Source organism: Lampris incognitus, chromosome 8, assembly GCF_029633865.1.
Source record: "Lampris incognitus isolate fLamInc1 chromosome 8, fLamInc1.hap2, whole genome shotgun sequence".
NCBI lineage: Eukaryota > Metazoa > Chordata > Actinopteri > Lampriformes > Lampridae > Lampris > Lampris incognitus.
The window spans coordinates 11,391,094-11,410,670 of NC_079218.1; the positions used below are offsets into that span (position 1 = coordinate 11,391,094).

At 46.8% G+C, this 19,577-nt stretch overlaps 1 protein-coding gene across 1 annotated transcript in view; it reads left to right on the forward strand.

The window, feature by feature from the left end:
• The window catches only part of LOC130117086 (cell adhesion molecule 2-like), a 125,137-nt gene that overhangs the window by 34,541 nt on the left and 71,019 nt on the right, over positions 1-19,577 (forward strand). The window contains exons 3-4 of the mRNA XM_056285235.1: positions 1,174-1,326; positions 6,679-6,816. Of these exons, the coding sequence (XP_056141210.1) occupies positions 1,174-1,326; positions 6,679-6,816 (291 nt within the window). The remainder of the gene's footprint in view (positions 1-1,173; positions 1,327-6,678; positions 6,817-19,577) is intronic.

Genomic DNA, 19,577 nt, shown 5'->3' on the forward strand with positions numbered 1-19,577 from the left:
CGGGTTAGCGGCGAATCCCCCGCCGCACATCAGCCATAAAACAGTCGTTTGCTTGCATTCATCCGCCGCTGATTCCTCGTAAATCAATCGGGGGCCACGAGTCCTGCGTTGCGAATTAGTTTCAAGTCTGTGGAGTCTTTATAACCTTTCCATCTTGTCTCACAGAATCCATTTAAACACTCATGCCTTGTCAAGTTCTCATTTGCAGCTCTGCTTATTGTGCTATTGATCTCATTCCTGTCAGTCTGGTGGGAGTTTGCATTTTTATGTCTAAATTATCAGATGGTTTTCAGTACGGGAGAGAGTGGTACAGACTGGAACAGTGGCCCTTAAAGGATAATTCCTGTTTGTTTAATTTAGTTCCTCCACCCCCCTTTCTTTCTCCCCAATTGTACTTGGTCAGTTACCCCACTCTTCAGAGGTCCTGGTCGCTGCTCCACCCCCTCTGCTGATCCGGGGAGGGCTGCCAACTACCACATGCCTCCTCCCATACATGTGGAGTCGCCAGCTGCTTCTTTTCACCTGACAGTGAGGAGTATCACCAGGGGGACGTAGCGCGTGGGAGGATCACGCTATTCCCCCTCCCCCCTGAACAGGCGCCCCCGACCGACCAGAGGAGGCGCTAGTGCAGCGACCAGGACACATACCCACATCTGGCTCCCCACCCGCAGACACGGCCAATTGTGTCTGTAGGGAAGCCTGGCCAAGCCGGAGTTAACGCGGGGATTCGAACCGGCGACCCCCGTGTTGGTAGGCAACAGAATAGACAGCTACGCCACCCGGATGCTCAAGTTTTTTTCTTTCTGCCACTGTGCATATCAGTTATAATATCATTTCACCCACCAGCTTCATTTAGTAACGGCAGAAGGGGTGGAGCAGCGACCGGGACCTCTGAAGAGTAGGGTGATTGGCCGAATACAATTGGGGAGAAAAGGGGGGGAAATCCACACAAAAAAAGACAAAACTTAATATAATAAAAACAAAAATAAGACCCAGGTTGTAAAAAACGGAATTGTCCTTTAATAACACAGAGGTGCCATATTTACACCTTAGCTTTGAATGATGGCTACTAAATAGTTTGATGATTAATAAACAGAATCTCTCTGTCTGTCTGTCTGTCTGTCTGTCTGTCTGTCTGTCTGTCTGTCTGTCTGTCTGTCTCTCTCTGATCAGCGTTGAGAGACAACAGGATTGAGCTGGTTTGTGCGACGTGGTCGGAGCTGACCATCAGTATCAGTGATGTCACGCTGACCGACGAAGGCATGTACACCTGTTCTCTCTTCACCATGCCCGTCAGAACGGCCAAAGCCTACCTGACGGTCCTAGGTAAGTACACACCTGACCCCCCCCACACACACACACACACACAAACCTCAGTGCAAAGGTCAAGAGTCACTCAACCTCACTGCACACACCTGACCTGCTGTGAAATGTACAGTCACGTGACCACATTCGGCTCGTGTTTGTCTTTTGCGCCGACAAATAAAATCATGGCAGCCCCGCCCCCCTCAGCCAGTGTTTGCGTTGTAATCATCGTCCTGCGACAATATTGTCTCTTTTTTCCCCCACCGGTGGGCTTATTATCTCACCAATTAGTTTTTGCTAATGCTAATGGATGCACCGCAGCCGGCTCTGCAGGACCATTAGCCAGCGCTCTGTGTCAACAATCATGTGAGCGGTCTTACAAACATTAAAGATTACTGCTCAACGAGGATATTGAGAGAATTGTGTTACAGTACTGAACAGTGCTTAATGGTGCAAGCCAGGAAGCCGAGATAGATTTTACAAGCTCATTAGGTAGCCCAGGGAAGGCTGGGTTTATCTGCCGCTGATTCCACGTGGGGCTCCTCGGGCCCTCGTCGGTGAAGACAAAGACAGTTGACCTTTTAAGAGGGAAATGCGGTGATTCGATTATATAAGAGCGGCGATCTCCCGTCACGTGCCGCCGGGACCCACGTGTGTGCAGCTTCTCGTTGCAGCCAAACAGGCCCACCGGCCGATCTCTCCCATCAGCACCCTTCCGGCCGGGAAAACGGGGGAATTAAGTCGATAGAATTTGAATATTGATTCAGTATAGCTGACATTTTCAGTGGCATCTTTCGTTAATTAGAATTTCTAAATAATGACCCGTTGGTTTTGAATATTTTAGAGGTGAATTTAGCCGTCGTCATCATGATTTATGATTACAGGTTCAAAAAAAATCTGATTTTAAAAATTCATACCTTCAAATGCAAATCTCAAATTGCTGCAATTCAGACTGTAATGAACGAGGTCATAGGTGGTGCACCCGGGCTTCCCCAGGAAAAGTAGAAGCATTTGGACTAGTCGAACTCGCTGATGTCCAGTTTTCATGCAGTAGGTGTCGGTGATGTGCCTCACAGTGTTCAATCTGCCATCAAACTCTTCCAGGTGGAAGACGTCGTACAGGGTCGTGTATACGGCACCAGAGAGCAAAATAGAATTCAGAAGCTTCAACAAGAAGATGTACTTTATTAATCCCCCTGGGGAAATTCATCCTCTGCATTTAACCCATCCTAGCCTAGCTAAGACTAGAGGAGCAGCACCCGGGGACCATCAGTTCTTCTTTCATTGCCTTGCTCAGGGGCACAGACAGGAGTATTAACCCTAACATGCATGTCTTTCTGATGGTGGGAGGAAACCGGAGCACCTGGAGGAAACCCACACAGACAGGGGGAGAACATGCAAACTCCACACAGAAAGGAGCTGGGACGGCCTGGGGTTCGAACCCAGGACCTTCTCTGTGAGGCAACAGTGCTAACCACTGGGCCACCGTGCTGCCAAACCGGACACCAACTATCCAGTTGGACAGCACCACCCAGTTGTTCAGCGAGATATCAGGGACCAGGAAGAATTTATTGTCATTTCATTTCATGTTCTTGCATACACAAAAGAAATGAAATTTTGTCTCCCCCAGCCCTCAGCAGTACAACACAAAAGACAAAGGCACATATCCAAAACTTCCCAAAAACAACACCACCAAAAACATACAAAAACAGAGAGGACAAAGCACAAAAAACACAAACGGTTTAACAACACAATCCACCCAGTGCAACACCGTCCAAATATTCCACTGTCCAGAGGGCGAACGCCAGCCAGGATGACTGTCAGAACCGCCGGCCTGCATGGGCTAGCAGTTAGCTTAGCCTGCCCCGCTTCCACATCCTGTCAGACCGCCCTCGTGTTTCCGCTTTGGGCGCAGCTCCGGGCAGGGCCGTGGTCCTTGGGGGCCACCGGACGCAGCAGACCAGGCTCCCTCTGCCGATCCAATATGTCCAGTCAGAGTAACCGTACGGTTCGACTGGGTAGCTGTAGTGTTCAGGAAGTGTACACAAGTACAACAGAGAGAACCACGCAAACTGCAAACTTAGTATCAAATCACTGAACAAATAGAAAACATATTTGATATTAAGAAAAAGGCTGAAAAATATAATCTTACAATATGTATTCACATTCAAAGGCTTTACATTTACATCTTAACACATACAACATGGCCCCTCGCCATGGTAAGATCTGAGTACATCTTAGGCCTACATAGTCATTGAAGGATTCTGACATGGTTTTTTTACTGTATCATGACAGGCTATAGTGGTTGTGTATCATGACAGGCCATAGTGGTTGTGTATCAGGACAGGCCATAGTGGTTGTGTATCAGTACAGGCTATAGTGGTTGTGTATCAGTACAGGCTATAGTGGTTGTGTATCAGGACAGGCCATAGTGGTTGTGTATCAGGACAGGCCATAGTGGTTGTGTATCAGTACAGGCTATAGTGGTTGTGTATCATGACAGGCCATAGTGGTTGTGTATCAGGACAGGCCATAGTGGTTGTGTATCATGACAGGCTATAGTGGTTGTGTATCATGACAGGCCATAGTGGTTGTGTATCAGGACAGGCCATAGTGGTTGTGTATCAGGACAGGCCATAGTGGTTGTGTATCAGGACAGGCCACAGGGTTAGTGGTTGTGTCAGGGAGGACATCCAATGTAAAACTTTGCCAAATCATCATGCAGATTGACAAGACCATACCGGATTGGTCAAAGCTCCATACCGGATCAGTCGAGACCCAGGTTAACAAAGGCCGCCATTGGTGTTGTGCCCCCACAGGGTACCAATGGAAGCTATTAAAATCTGCTGTGGCGACCCCTGAGAAACAGGGAACAAGCTGAAAGAAGAAGAAGACTGTATCAGGACAGACATTGGTCCCCCAAAATTAAGCTTATTAACAACACCAATGTTGGCTAGAGTTAGTTTGCATGTAACCTGGTCGTGAGAGAGTCTTGAACTAGAGCATGGGCGGTTTGTGTGGCTCCCCCTGCTGTACTGGTGCACACTTCCCGATCAACTAGAGCTACCCAGTTAAACCGCGCGGGTGATCCGACTGGACATATCTTGCTACACAACTGTACAAGTGCTGTCCAACAGGTAGGTGGTGTTCAGTTTGGCAAAGCTTCTAAATTGTTTTGCTCTGGGCGTCCGGGTGGCGTGGCGGTCTATTCTGTTGCTTACCAACACGGGGATCGGCGGATCCAATCCCCGTGTTACCTCCGGCTTGGTGGGGCATCCCTACAGACACGATTGGCCAGTTCTGCATGTGGGAAGCCAGGTGTGGGTATGTGTCCTGGTCTCTGCACTAGCGCCTCCTCTGGTCGGTCGGGGCGACAGTACTTAAAACTATAGATACTGTGATATTAGTTTGTCTCATAGGTAAAAACCTAATGCAGTGTACCTATTTATGTCGTCTCATGTGCACACGGACATTCATGGACACTGACGCTGCCATGTGCAGTGTTGATGTCTGTCTCTGTGTGGGCTCACCATGCACACTACCATGCACACTACCATGCACACTACCATGCACACTACCATGCACACTACCATGCACACTACCATGCACACTACCATGCACAATACTGTGCACATGCGGTAAATATAGATCCTGTAGCGGCACTGTTTGACTTCCAGTACAGGTGAGCAAAACCGAGCGAAAAGGATCTCTGAGGCTTCTAATGAGCCTCCGAGGTGGTGAGGAAGACAAGGCCGGAGTCGGTTGGCGCCGTTAACTGACAAATCTCTCAGTCGCACAGCCACAGGCGAACTTCCCGCTCACTGCTACTGGATGAGCACACACTTAAAGTACACATGACCTGAAGGGCCGATAATTAACGTCTTCTGTGCAACCTCATGCCCCCCCCCCCTTGGTCACAGCTGACAGTAACACACACACACACACACACACACACAGACTCGTGTAGATGTGATGCCAAGGTTTTGCTCGGTATGCAGCAAAAATCCATCCCCACCCCCACCCCAAAAAAAAAGTAATTAAGAGAAAGTGATGCGTGCATTTTCATTTGAACAAAAACATTTTTAAAATGTCAATAATTAAACAGGTTTGCTGTCTTTTCCTCTGCCCATTATTGATATTGTTAGTGAAAGATTCACACTCTATTCACCCTTATCGCACCGGCGATGGTGTGAGGTGAGACAGAGGCAACTCTGATTATTGTGCCTCGGAGCGAAACTTATTCCCCTGTTCAAAACCAGTCAGCAAGGTGACAACACACACACACACACACACACACACACACACACACATTTATGTCCACATTTTATAAGCCCGGTACAAAAGGACATATTTTTTCAGATGCATGACATGAGGGCTTATCGTGTCACGAGTGTTAGCATGACAACAACATTTGCATGTACAAAACTAAACTTCCAGCCTCCATTCAAGGATGGAGAAAGCGGCATCTTCTCCATATGGAGCAGCTGCCAATAATAGCTGAGACCGAACAATATCTCACTAGTTGTTTGGCCCTTGTCTTCGTCGAACCCACCATCCGTGAACCTCTACCCACCGGTCTGTGAACGTGGCCTACGCCACCAAACATGAAAACCTGCAGCTGCCGCTTAAAACTCAAATGTCTGGACCGGCGGTTCATATTTCAGAAGTTTTGTCAAAAAAGTTTCTTCCGAAGTATAATGAAAGGCACGGCCTACTTCGAGTACGTATACTTTTCTGTCCCCCTCATCAACAAAAACTACATCAAGTGTATTAGCACAAATATTGATGTGTATATCAGAATCTTTTTAACAGTGGCATGTTTATATCTTTTTTTTGCAGAGGGGTGCAAACAATAAGGAGTATGATTGTGTCAGGGTGACACACACACACACACACACACACGCAGTTAAGCCAGGAAGGTCAACACAACACAGGAAACATCTATAATCTCATGTTGAAAGAGGGATATGGCGGGTCATTCTGGTGGTGTCAGGGGACAGCCCTTCTTATCAGTCAGAATCTGCCCCTCTGGGAAATGTCCTTGAAAAGGCTGAATCCCTACCTTCTCCAAGGGGCTCCATTCAGATCCCGGCCCCCCAACCCAAGGGGAAGTCTCTATTGGCTTGCCCCAAAGTACAGGGCAAGTCTCTATTGGCTTGCCCCGAAGTACGGGGCAAGCCAATAGAGACTTCCCCTACCTGTATCAATAAAGTATATAGGGTGTCTCCCCGCCTACCGCCCAATGACTGCTGGGACAAGCTCCAGCATCCCGCGACCCTAATTAGGATAAGCGGCTTGGATAATTGATGGATGTTGGACTGTTGCTGTGCTTGAAGTGAATTTCGGTCTTGTAATTCTCCTCCCGTCCTCTAGGAGTGCCAGAGAAGCCAGAGATTGATGGCTTAACAAAGCCTGCCTTGGAGGGAGACCAAATCACTCTGACCTGTGTCACCCAGGGCAGCAAGCCGGCCGCAGACCTGCGCTGGTTCAGGAACGAGAAAGAGGTTAAAGGTACGTAGCTTGTGTATTTGACTGCAGATATAGTCTCGCGGTACACAGTACTGAGGTCTGATACGCACACCAAGTATTAACTAAGGTGGAGTGTCAGGTCACTGAATCTTAAGTATGTCAAAGCTTCCATAAAGCTGAAATCTGTGATTTCCCTGATCTGTCTCGCCCTCTGGCAGTGAGGACTACAAACCAGGTGTAGCAGGACTACAAACCAGGTGTAGCAGGACTACAAACCAGGTGCAGCAGCCATCGTGGCTGGTGTGCCGTGAGCTCAGCAGTAAACAGTTCCCACCCTTGTAAAAATGGATCCTGGGACCAAAGCTTACACAGACGGTCTAATGTATTACAGACGACATCACACTATATGGGAACACGGTTGTATAGTAAATATTAATTGTGTATCCAACAGAAGCATGGCCACATCATCATCACGTTTCAATCCTGGGACCAAAGCTAATACAGACAGTATCACAAACTACATCAGATTATATGGAAACACAATTGTACGGTCATATTGGTTGTCATTGCCGTCGGCATCATATTTCAGTCTTTTTCCCTGTTTGAGTAGGAACGTGTTCGCCGCTGCACCGGTGTTTGTCCTACCCTGTCAAACATTTCAACAGCAGTATATGGAGAGTGTCTCCAACCATGGTAAAGATGGCAGTTAGTATCATTTTAAACTGACTCCATGATCCAGATGGGTAAATTAATTGTAAAATAATTGTTTAATAATTGAATCGCAGATTTCAGCTTTAAAGTGACCCATTTATGTCAGTGAAGCGATACGCCGAACTTGATATTAATATTCATCGTGCCGTGAAGGGAGATGGGTGCTTGGATGTTAAAGGAAGTGAACTGAGTGTTGGCGTGGCTTTGACATCATAAAGTCATTTTCATTTTGTTGGACTGATGTATCCTATTACAGGAGGCTAAACATCCATTTGGGGGGAAACAGCATTTCATGATTTAGATCAGCGGTTCTTAATCAGGTCCTCGGGTACCACCGTGTCTGCTGATTTGCTCTTCTAGCGGGAAGTTCACCGCCTTCGCCTGTTGTTGCAGGTGTAAAACCTCCCTGATTGGAGGTTGAATAGCTGGAGCGAGAGGTGAATATGATGAACTACATGGCAGATTAAACAAGACTGGGTCAGAACCTAGTATATGGCTGCGCCGTGTATGGGCAGGGTTCAAAATTGTGTCCAATTTGTTACAGGGACAGTCCATGGTAGTGTCTGTAATGTGGATATTAAGTGTTCATCTGCAATTTTCTGTGGTGGTCCCAGTAATATTTGTTGTTGAAGTGTACTGAAGTATCACATCACATGACATGGTTAAGCTACGTTCAAGAAAAAAAAAAGGTTATAAATGCAGCTGCAAGGACACTACTTTCCACTCATATCTTGAGGTGTGTGATTTGAAAGAGAACTTAATTGTAATTATTCGTTAATCCCCCCCCCCTGCTCTTTCATCAGCTTCTATCTGCGGCTGTCTCTCTCTTTCTACTCGCTCTGTATTGACAGGCGAGTTCACAAAGGATGGATTGCGGCCGCCGATAGCACCACTTGCAACCATTATCTGATCTGATATGTTGAGGTCGGATTCACACAAGATATTGCGCTAATGATATTTCACTGTAAACATGCCCATAAAGTTTTGCAGCTGGGTGCAATTTGCCCTTGTTTTGCTTCTGACTAATCATCCGTGTGGCAGAGCATAAATGGCGGCTTTGCCTCAAGAACACAGCGGGCATGTTCATCAAGTATGGCAAGAATGTTTTTGACCTGGCAGCCTGTATCTGTGAATGATATGGGTCTCAGCTGAATCAGAAAGTGATATTCTCCTGTGAAATACCCGCTCACGAGCGTGCCTGGCATGGCGATGCCTTCGCCTGGCTACGATCACTGCTGCCATGATCACTGTCTGGGCATCGGTTACCACCAACTCTCTAAAGAGGCTAATAATTTACACTTTTACTGCGTGTGGCTATCAGCGCTGGCGTTTGTGAATTGGATTTTTATTGCAGTGAGGCTTATTTGCAGAGGAAGGGGCCAATATTGCACCAAATTTATGCATATTACCTAATGTAAATACGGGCAAATGGCACCGAAGCACTGAGACACTGTTTGCTTGGGAGCGCAGTTAGGGGTGCTTTCCACCCTTTGCGGGTGTTTTGAAAATTACACGGTTTCTTTTTGTCTTTGGAGCACGGGGGCCCAGTGGTTAGCACTGTTACCCCGCAGCAAGGTCCTGGGTTCGAACCCCAGGCCGTCCCAGGTCCTTTCTGTGTGGAGTTTGCGTGTTCTCCCTGTGTCTGCGTGGGTTTCCTCCCGTCAGATTGCCCTGGTTCAGATTACCCTGGTTCAGATTGCCCTGGTTCAGATTACCTTGGGTCAGATTACCCTGGTTCAGATTACCATGGTTCAGATTGCCCTGGTTCAGATTACCCTGGTTCAGATTACATTTACATTACCCTGGTTGGGATTACACTGACTGAGTGGCTGTTGAGGGGGAAAAGTGCAGATGCAGCTGCAAAATGAATGGCGGGGCAGATTTTGTGTAGAACAGATCAGCAGTTTAGCAGAACTTTTCAAATTGACTCCCAGTTGTTTTGGTTTGGGGAAACTTACGGCATGATGAAACAAACTGCAAATCCATTTGCCAGTTTGAAAGGGCTCGAACTCTAAGCAAGAAGAAAGAGAGTAGGGAATGAGAGGTAGAATTTTTAAGACGCAGTGTTGAGCAATTATATGATTCCTGTCTAAGATCATAGCATAATCGTTACATCTGTTAACTGAGATGTCTACCTTGCCCACCCGGCATCTCTAGCCATCCTGGGAGAGGAATCCTCCCTCCGATGCTCTTTCTGAGGTTTATCGCCCCCACCACCACCACCACCACCGTGAATATTTTTATCGATGGAGTTTCTTCTCATTTAAATCGAAGATCTGGGGCGTCCAGGTGGCATAGCGGTCTATTCTGTTGCCTACCAACACGGGGCTCTCCGGTTCGAATCCCCACGTTACCTCCGGCCTGGTCGGGCGTCCCTACTGACACAATTGGCCGTGTCTGCGGGTGGGAAGCCGGATGTGGGTATGTGTCCTGGTTGCTGCACTAGCCCCTCCTCTGGTCTGTCGTGGCACCTATTCAGGGGGGAGGAGGAACTGGAGGGGGGGGATAGCGTGATCCACCCATGCGCTACATCCCCCTGGCGAAACTCAGGTGAAAAGAAGCGGCTGGCGACTGCACATGTATCGGAGGAGGCATGTGGTAGTCTGCAGCCCTCCCCGGATCGGCAGAGGGGGCGGAGAAGCAACCGGAACGGCTCGGAATAGTGGGGTAATTGGCCGGGTAAAATTAAGGAGAAAAACAGTGGGGGGGGGGGATCAAGGATCTAATGATAGATGGTGTCATCCATTGCTGTCTTAGATAGATAGATAGATAGATAGATAGATAGATAGATAGATAGATAGATAGATAGATAGATAGATAGATAGATAGATAGATAGATAGATAGATAGACAGATAGACAGACAGACAGACAGACAGACAGACAGATAGATAGATAGATAGATAGATAGATAGATAGATAGATAGATAGATAGATAGATAGATAGATAGATAGATAGATAGATAGACAGACAGACACATTAAGATGCAAGCTTGTCTCTGTACACATTTATATATATATATATATATTATATACTGTGTATATATACATACGTATATATGTGTGTATATACACTACCGTTCAAAAGTTTGGGATCACCCAAACAATTTTGTGTTTTCCATGAAAAGTCACACTTATTCACCACCATATGTTGTGAAATGAATAGAAAATAGAGTCAAGACATTGACAAGGTTAGAAATAATGATTTGTATTTGAAATAAGATTTTTTTTACATCAAACTTTGCTTTCGTCAAAGAATCCTCCATTTGCAGCAATTACAGCATTGCAGACCTTTGGCATTCTAGCTGTTAATTTGTTGAGGTAATCTGGAGAAATTGCACCCCACGCTTCCAGAAGCAGCTCCCACAAGTTGGATTGGTTGGATGGGCACTTCTTTGAGCAGATTGAGTTTCTGGAGCATCACATTTGTGGGGTCAATTAAACGCTCAAAATGGCCAGAAAAAGAGAACTTTCATCTGAAACTCGACAGTCTATTCTTGTTCTTAGAAATGAAGGCTATTCCATGTGAGAAATTGCTAAGAAATTGAAGATTTCCTACACCGGTGTGTACTACTCCCTTCAGAGGACAGCACAAACAGGCTCTAACCAGAGTAGAAAAAGAAGTGGGAGGCCGCGTTGCACAACTGAGCAAGAAGATAAGTACATTAGAGTCTCTAGTTTGAGAAACAGACGCCTCACAGGTCCCCAACTGGCATCTTCATTAAATAGTACCTGTTAGAGCCTGTTTGTGCTGTCCTCTGAAGGGAGTAGTACACACCGGTGTAGGAAATCTTCAATTTCTTAGCAATTTCTCACATGGAATAGCCTTCATTTCTAAGAACAAGAATAGACTGTCGAGTTTCAGATGAAAGTTCTCTTTTTCTGGCCATTTTGAGCGTTTAATTGACCCCACAAATGTGATGCTCCAGAAACTCAATCTGCTCAAAGAAGTGCCCATCCAACCAATCCAACTTGTGGGAGCTGCTTCTGGAAGCGTGGGGTGCAATTTCTCCAGATTACCTCAACAAATTAACAGCTAGAATGCCAAAGGTCTGCAATGCTGTAATTGCTGCAAATGGAGGATTCTTTGACGAAAGCAAAGTTTGATGTAAAAAAAATCTTATTTCAAATACAAATCATTATTTCTAACCTTGTCAATATCTTGACTCTATTTTCTATTCATTTCACAACATATGGTGGTGAATAAGTGTGACTTTTCATGGAAAACACGAAATTGTTTGGGTGATCCCAAACTTTTGAACGGTAGTGTATATACATATATACTGTATATACTCTGATACCTCATCAGCTTATCTGTTTCTCAGTGTGTGAATGTGAAGCCCTCCGAGACCTTCACTGCAATTCAGGACTTGACAAACGAATTTGACACGACTAAAACGAAAGCTTGCACAGTTATGTGATTGTTATCACTTAGTTTGGAGCGAGTGAAATTTTAAGAGGCGAACCTGCCGTTGTGAAAACTCTCCATTCTTATTGGAGGGCATCCAATAAGTAAATGAAACTTAATGAGCCGCCAGCTGTTTCACATCCCAAATGTAAATGTGGTAAATTGACTTTGTGATGGGTATTTAGACTGCCTGGACCGGGGATGTTTTCCCTGCCTTCACCACAGGGAACCTCTCATTATCTATCAGCGTCATTTGGGGAATGTCTCATATGCTAGACATTGTCCGCTGGTGTCTCAGATCAGCCTAGGCTCTTGCTAACCTCAGCAGTTTACATGTGCTGTTGTTTGTAGCGACATTGCGGTGTTACGGCAGGATGACAGACAATGAGAGCCTCTTGTAATGTAATTTGTTTCTCTTTGTTCATTTTTAGAACAACTCCCAGCGTTTGCAGAGTACTGTGATTTATTTCACCCTGTCAGGAAAGCCAAGAGACATACCTGGCAACCTTGAGACCCGAGAAATCGGGATATTTTCTAAACCACGGTGGGGTTTCGAAAACCAGGACTTTGGCCAAATAAGATGGCCAGAAATGTGATTATCACAAACTTTGATTCTTGCATTCTGGTCATTTTTTCTTTTTCTTTTTTTTTTTTACACATGAAAACAACTAAATAAGCCCCCAGTAACCAACTGGGTACCCCTTTACAGTAAAGCATATTCTGTAAAGGGTCTTTAAGTGGTCGCTTTATTCGTTTTAATAACTCATTTATTCATGTGTTACAAGTCAGTGAAAAGCTATTTTAAAACATTAATAAATAAGGGGACCGGAGGGTGCGCTGCAATTATCGGGGCGTCACACTGCTCGGCCTCCCTGGGAACGTCTACTCTAGGGTGCTGGAAAGGAGGCTCTGACCGATTGTCGAACCTCGGATCCGGGAGGAACGATGCGGATTCTGTCCGGGCTGTGGAACAACGGACCAACTCTTTACCCTTGTAGAAGTGCTGAGGGAGGCATGGGAGTCTGACCAGCCAGTCTACATGTGTTTTGTGGACTTGGAGAAGGCTTATGACCGTGTACCCCGGGGCACTCTGTGGGGAGTACTGCGGGAATATGGGGTACCGCGGCAGTTGCTACAAGTCAGGTCTTGTTCACGAGTGAGGGTAGGATGGAGCAGGAGCTTGATAGGCGGATTGGTGCAGCATCAGCAGCAATGCGGACGTTGTATCGGACCGTTGTGGTGAAGAGGGAGCTGAGCCGGAAGGCAAAGCTCTCAATTTACCAGTCAATCTTCATTCTAACCCTCACCTATGGTCATGAGCTTGGGGTAATGACTGAAAGGGTGAGATCGCGGATACAAGCGGCTGAAATGGGTTTCCTCCGTAGGATGTCTGGGCTCGGCCTTAGAGATACGGTGAGGAGGTCGGACATCCAGAGGGAGCTCGGAGTAGAGCCTCTGCTCCTCTGTGTCGAAAGGAGCCAGTTAAGGTGGTTCGGCCATCTGATTAGGATGCCTCCTGGGCACCTTCCTTTGGAGGTTTTCTGGGTACGTCTAACTGGGATGACACCCTGGGGTAGACCCAGAACTCGCTGGAGGGACCGCATGTCCAATCTGGCCTGGGAATGCCTTGGGATCTCCCAGGAGGAGCTGGAGGGTGCTGCTGGGGAGAGGGGCGTCTGGAATGCCCTACTTAGCTTGCTGCCACCACGACCTGACCCCGGAGAAGCGGCTGATGAAGAGATGAGAGGGGTTGCCAGGTTGGGAGCCCACATTTTATCAATACAAGAGTCTCCGTGGACATTCTCTCAGAAACCATGTGACCAGTGAGGACTGCAGATTCGCATTCTCAGCAAGCAATGTCCAAATAACATAACTTGAAAATGCAGTGCAATACATATGCGATGGTCCATTTTCACAGTAGTGACTGCAACTACAACTACTGTGGTTAAGTTTCGGGTCAAGGTTAGGTAGGGATTAGTGAAGTTTGGCTATCTTCATCCACTCATGTGGTTTCAGAGAATGTCTATGAAGACTCCTCATGTGGGCTCCCAACCTGGCAACCCAAAAAGTTATGATATTAATGCGGTATAACACGTTACTACTTATAACAAATGAATAAATTAGTTGTCAGCATTAATAAAGTGCTCAGTAACCCTTTATAAAGTATGGCTTATTGTAAAGTGGTACAAAAAAGGGGAAATTCAGGAGGTTCGACAAGTATGCCCGGAGCTTGTCGAACAAGGAGTTCAAATTAGCAGAGCAAGTCGTTCTACACGCAGGATTATACCAGTAGCCTGCTAATGGGGAAGGAGCCTCTAACTGGAAGCCAACCCGGGAATGTAGACTGGACATCTCTGCTAATGGCAATCTGTTTTACTGCAGAACGGTACCAGACAGCAGGAGACATGGTGCTTTACGATGTGACCTCGAGAGGAGACGTTGGCTCTCATTTGGGCCTGATGCCGTACTTCTCTCTGCAGCCTTATACGTGCTGCTTCCAGTTTTCCTCCGTAACAGTTTTATTGCACTTCAATAAATCAAAGATAAAAGGACAGATTTTGTCTATAAATTCATGTAAACTAATACACTTTAATAGCTAAGGTGAACAGAATGATATAAAAAAGAAAACCCATATACTGTGGAGTTACTTTTAATCTGTCTCTATGTACTTTCTCGCCAGGGTGTCCCTCGTACCGAATGAAAAAGGCGTTGGGACTTTCTACAAATGTCAGATTAGAGGATCTGACATTGGTGTTGTTTCATCTGATGTTTAGGCTCTCGCCGAATTCAATTCAATTCAGTTCAATTTATTGTCCCCTGGAAGAAGGAAGACAACTCTTCCTCCGTCTGCCTTCCTCTCACACAGCTTAGCCTGCTATCTAACTGCACACTGTCATAAGGAAGAAGATAACCGCCAATTAATGGCGACTTTGCTCACAGTTTGAAAACTGTCTCCGCAGTTGTACTTGGCCAATTACCCCACTCTTCCGAGCCGTCCCAGTCGCTGCTCCACCCTCCTCTGCCGGTCCAGGGGGGGGAGGGCTGCAGACTACCACATGCCTCCTCCGATACATGTGGAGTCACCAGCCGCTTCTTTTCAGCTGACAGTGAGGAGTTTCACCAGGGGGGCGTAGCACGTGGGAGGATCACGCTATTCCCCCCCAGTTCCCCCTCCCCCCTGAACAGGCACCCCGACTGACCAGAGGAGGCGCTAGTGCAGCAACCAGGACACATACCCCACATCCAATTTCCCACCACACAGCCAATTGTGTCTGTATAGGGACACCTGACCATGCCGTAGGTGACATGGGGATTCGAACCGGCGATCCCCTTGTTGGTAGGCAATGGAATTGACCGCCATGCTACCTGGATGCTCACAGTTTGAAAACCTTCAGGCAGTCCTCATGCCTCTTTTATTTGGTTGAGAGTTTGATGGTGCTTTGCAAGACACTGTATGTATGCCGCTTGTTAGAGCGCCACAGCACCGCCTCAGAAATGCCCCCCCCCCCGACGTTCACGTTATTCTTAGTTCCTCTCACGCCGACCCCAGAAAGAATTAAGATGAATTTGCCGTCTTTTTCCCAGTGGATTTCATGATACCCCCGAATGCCTCACGGTGCTGGAAAAAGCTCCGGGAATCATTTCCAATGTAAACAAATGTGTCGTGATCTCAGTGTTGATTTCTCGTCTTTTGTTTTTTTTTGTTTTGTTTTTTTTTTGTAATATTTTTCTGTAATTTCTTTTGTCACCACTTCGCACCTGAAGCTACACTTTGTTTGTCTTTGCAACCACGTGTCTGTACGGATTAGTAGTTCTCTATCCACTTTGTGTTACGCTTGTTCTAGACATATTCGGCACAGTCGGTTCAGGCCAAGCCGGGCTGTCCAGGAAGAGGTGTGTGATTGGCATGTTCACAATAACACAACAAGGGCTTCTTTACACCACATTCACACTAGGGAGGGTTTGCTGCAGCCAGCTGGCCTGCTTAGCATGTGGCTGTGAGATGTAAAACACACACACACACACACACACACACACACACGGACCCACTTGTTAAAGGCAGGATACCAAGCAAACGTGTGTGTGTGTGTGTGTGTGTGTGTGTGTGTGTGTGTGTGTGTGTGTGGGCCCTGTGATGGGCTGGCGGCCTGTCCAGGGTGTCTCCCCACCTGCCGCCCAATGACTGCTGGGATAGGCTCCAGCATCCCCGTGACCCTGAGAGCAGGATAAGCGGTTTGGCTAATGGATGGATGGATGGATGGTTTGGATAATGGATGGATGGATGGATGGATGGATGGATGGATGGATGGATGGATGGATGGATGGATGGTTTGGATAATGGATGAATGGCTGGATGGATGGATGGTTTGGACAATGGATGGATGGATGGTTTGGATAATGGATGGATGGATGGTTTGGATAATGGATGGATGGATGGATGGTTTGGATAATGGATGAATGGATGGATGGATGGATGGTTTGGACAATGGATGGATGGATGGATGGATGGATGGATGGATGGTTTGGACAATGGATGGATGGATGGATGGATGGATGGATGGATGGATGGTTTGGACAATGGATGGATGGATGGATGGATGGATGGTTTGGATAATGGATGAATGGCTGGATGGATGGATGGTTTGGATAATGGATGGATGGATGGATGGATGGATGGATGGATGGATGGTTTGGATAATGGATGGATGGATGGATGGATAGATGGATGGATGGATGGATGGTTTGGACAATGGATGGATGGATGGATGGTTTGGATAATGGATGGATGAGAATTTACAGTTTCACATTTCAGTGAGAGAAGACACACAAATGATGCAAAAACAGTATTTGTTAGTGTCGCCTGAAGATCTTCAGTGTTGACGTCGTCGCTGATGACAAATTATAGGGAGTAAGACCCTTTGAGTAAGATCAGATCCAGACACCCCCCCTGAGAACCAGCCTGGACACTAGTGGTGAGAGGTGTGAAGTGCAGTGGCAGCAAGGAGACTTGTCCACAAGCAGACCACTGGCTGTGTTTACATGCAGTCAATCATCTGATCACTATGAATAATCGAATTAAGGGGATGGTGTGTACACGCGATTGCAATAAAGCAATCTCTTCAATAATCAAATGTGGGCTGGAACTTGGCTTCCAATGCTGTGATCGATAGTTTTTGGAAATAACTTTTTTTTTAACTTTAGGATATTAAGCACCTCCATTTTTACCACCAATTGCCATGTTGTTCTTTGGCTGTAGCTTTTTTTTGGGGGGGGAATTTTTTCCTCCTTTTTCTCCCCAATTGTATCCGGCCGATTACTCCACTCTTCCGAGCCATCCCGGTCGCTGCTCCACCCCCTCTGCCGATCCGGGGAGGGCTGTAGACTACCACATGCCTCCTCCCATACATGTGGAGTCGCCAGCCGCCTCTTTTCACCTGACGGTGAGGAGTTTCACCAGGGGGACGTAGCGTGTGGGAGGATCACGCCCACCAAGCCGGAGGTAACACGGGGATTCGAACTGGCGATCCCCATGTTGGTAGGCAACGGAATAGACTGCCACACCACCCGGAGGCTACTTCTTGATGCATGTGGCCAACCTTTTCTCCAGAAGAGCCCTGAATGAATACAAACCACAGCAAAGCGGATGATTGATGATAAGTCCTGCTGCGCCGGTAGCATTGTTCTTGCATCAGTTTCGATCTTAACGTGATGAAGATCGGTTCGAGCAAGGTGTTTACGTGGCAGTTGCACTAACATAATTATTGCCTTTAATCGGATTAAAATCCAATTTTCATCTTGAATGTAAACACACCGATTGGCTGGCAGAGGAGCCACACAAAAATCTTAGCGTGGTCATTGGACAGATAATAGAGAGACGTAGACCAGTTCTCCTGCTTGGTTTCACCGTCAGTCACTTATTCCTGTCTGTTTCTCAAGTTCAGTAGACGGCTTGGACATGTGTGGAGGAGAGATGCTGGGTATATTGGGAGAAGGATGCTGAATATGGAGCTGCCAGGGAAGAGGAGAAGAGGAAGGCCAAAGAGGAGGTTTATGGATGTGGGGAGGGAGGACATGCAGGTGGCTGGTGTGACAGAGGAAGATGCAGAGGACAGGAAGAGATGGAAACGGATGATCCGCTGTGGCGCCCCCTAACGGGAGCAGTCGAAAGTAGTAGTAGTAGTAGTAGTAGTAGTAGTAGTAGTAGTAGTAGTAGTACACATGACAAATAATTGTTCTGCGTAGCGCCTATGCACAACTAAAATAAATACCGCGTCATCAGAGGCAAAGGGCACACCATGCAGTGCACATGCAGGGCGACGAACGTGCCATGTGTGTTTGTCTGTACCTGCTCATCGTCTCGATGGAGGGATGATGGTATGGGTCGTGTGAAAAGCCATCAGATCGCGGCATTTCCATGCTGGGAATAAACGCCAATTGTGACATATTGGTGTGGGATTTTGGGGAATACGAAAGATTACATTACCCGCGGAGCAACCGGAGCGGTCCGTCGCCCGTTCACGTGTGGTCGATGGACACCTTATCCCAGTATTCTTATTTCTCCGTTTCTCTGCCCGTCGGATCCCCTCAGCCCTCGCCCTGTAATGATATATTTCTATCTCGGTTACACAAAGGAACCCGGCGGGACCTCTGCCAATATTGCCGCGTATAGCACTTGTTTACATGGCGCTGAACCAGAGGGAGGGTGTGCCGGGAGACCAGGCGAGACGAGAGATGAAATGAGTTCTGGTTTCAGACGAGGGTGGTGCTGTTCGCTGTCAGACTAGTATTAACTTCATCTCTGACCTGAACCGGAGAGGTTGTGGCTCCATCATGTCCTTTGGTATCTCTCTTCCAAACCATCCGCCATGAAAAAAATATATATTTAAATTCCATCAGGGTTCATGTCTCTGTTCTGTTTTTCAATCTTGATAGTCAAGGACGAGGAGCCATTACCGAAGCACACCCGGCACTACTGCTGAAGTAGTACCGGGTAGTGCAATACGCTTTCATTCAAGTCTGCTACCTCAGCCTATTGTTTGTGTTGTTTTGTTTTGTTTTGTTTTGTTTTGGGTAATTGTCCTTGGCAACTATGGCGGAGAACTGAATGAGGTGACATCTTTATTTTAAGGTCGCCTTGTGAAAGAGTCAAGTCAGTTTTATTTGTGTAGCCCGATATCACAAATTACAAATTTGCCTCAAGGGGCTTTACAGCAACACAACATCCTGTCCTTAGACCCTCGCATCAGATAAGGAACAACTCCCTAAATAAAACCTTTAACGGGGAGGAAAAGTAGGAAGAAACCTCAGGGAGAGCAGCAGAGGAGGGATCTCTCTCCCAAGACCGACAATGTGCAATGGATGTTGTGTTGACAGAATCGAACACAATTTACAGAATAACACACTGAAAGAGGATAACAGAATTATAATGGATTTATAAGATATATGAAGAATGTGATGAGGAGGATGCCAAGCGGTGTACAGATGCCAGCCTAAGACCTGAGCAATGCAACCACCATCACCATGTAGACCTGACAGGACAGACTACTCGTGCACACAGGGGAGACTCACATCACACCATTCACATACGCGGCAGAAGAGACAAGAAAAGCATTACTCACACATCAGAGGGAGAGAAGGATACAACATTGAAAGAGAGTGATGTGACTCCCGTGGCCACATGCCTCC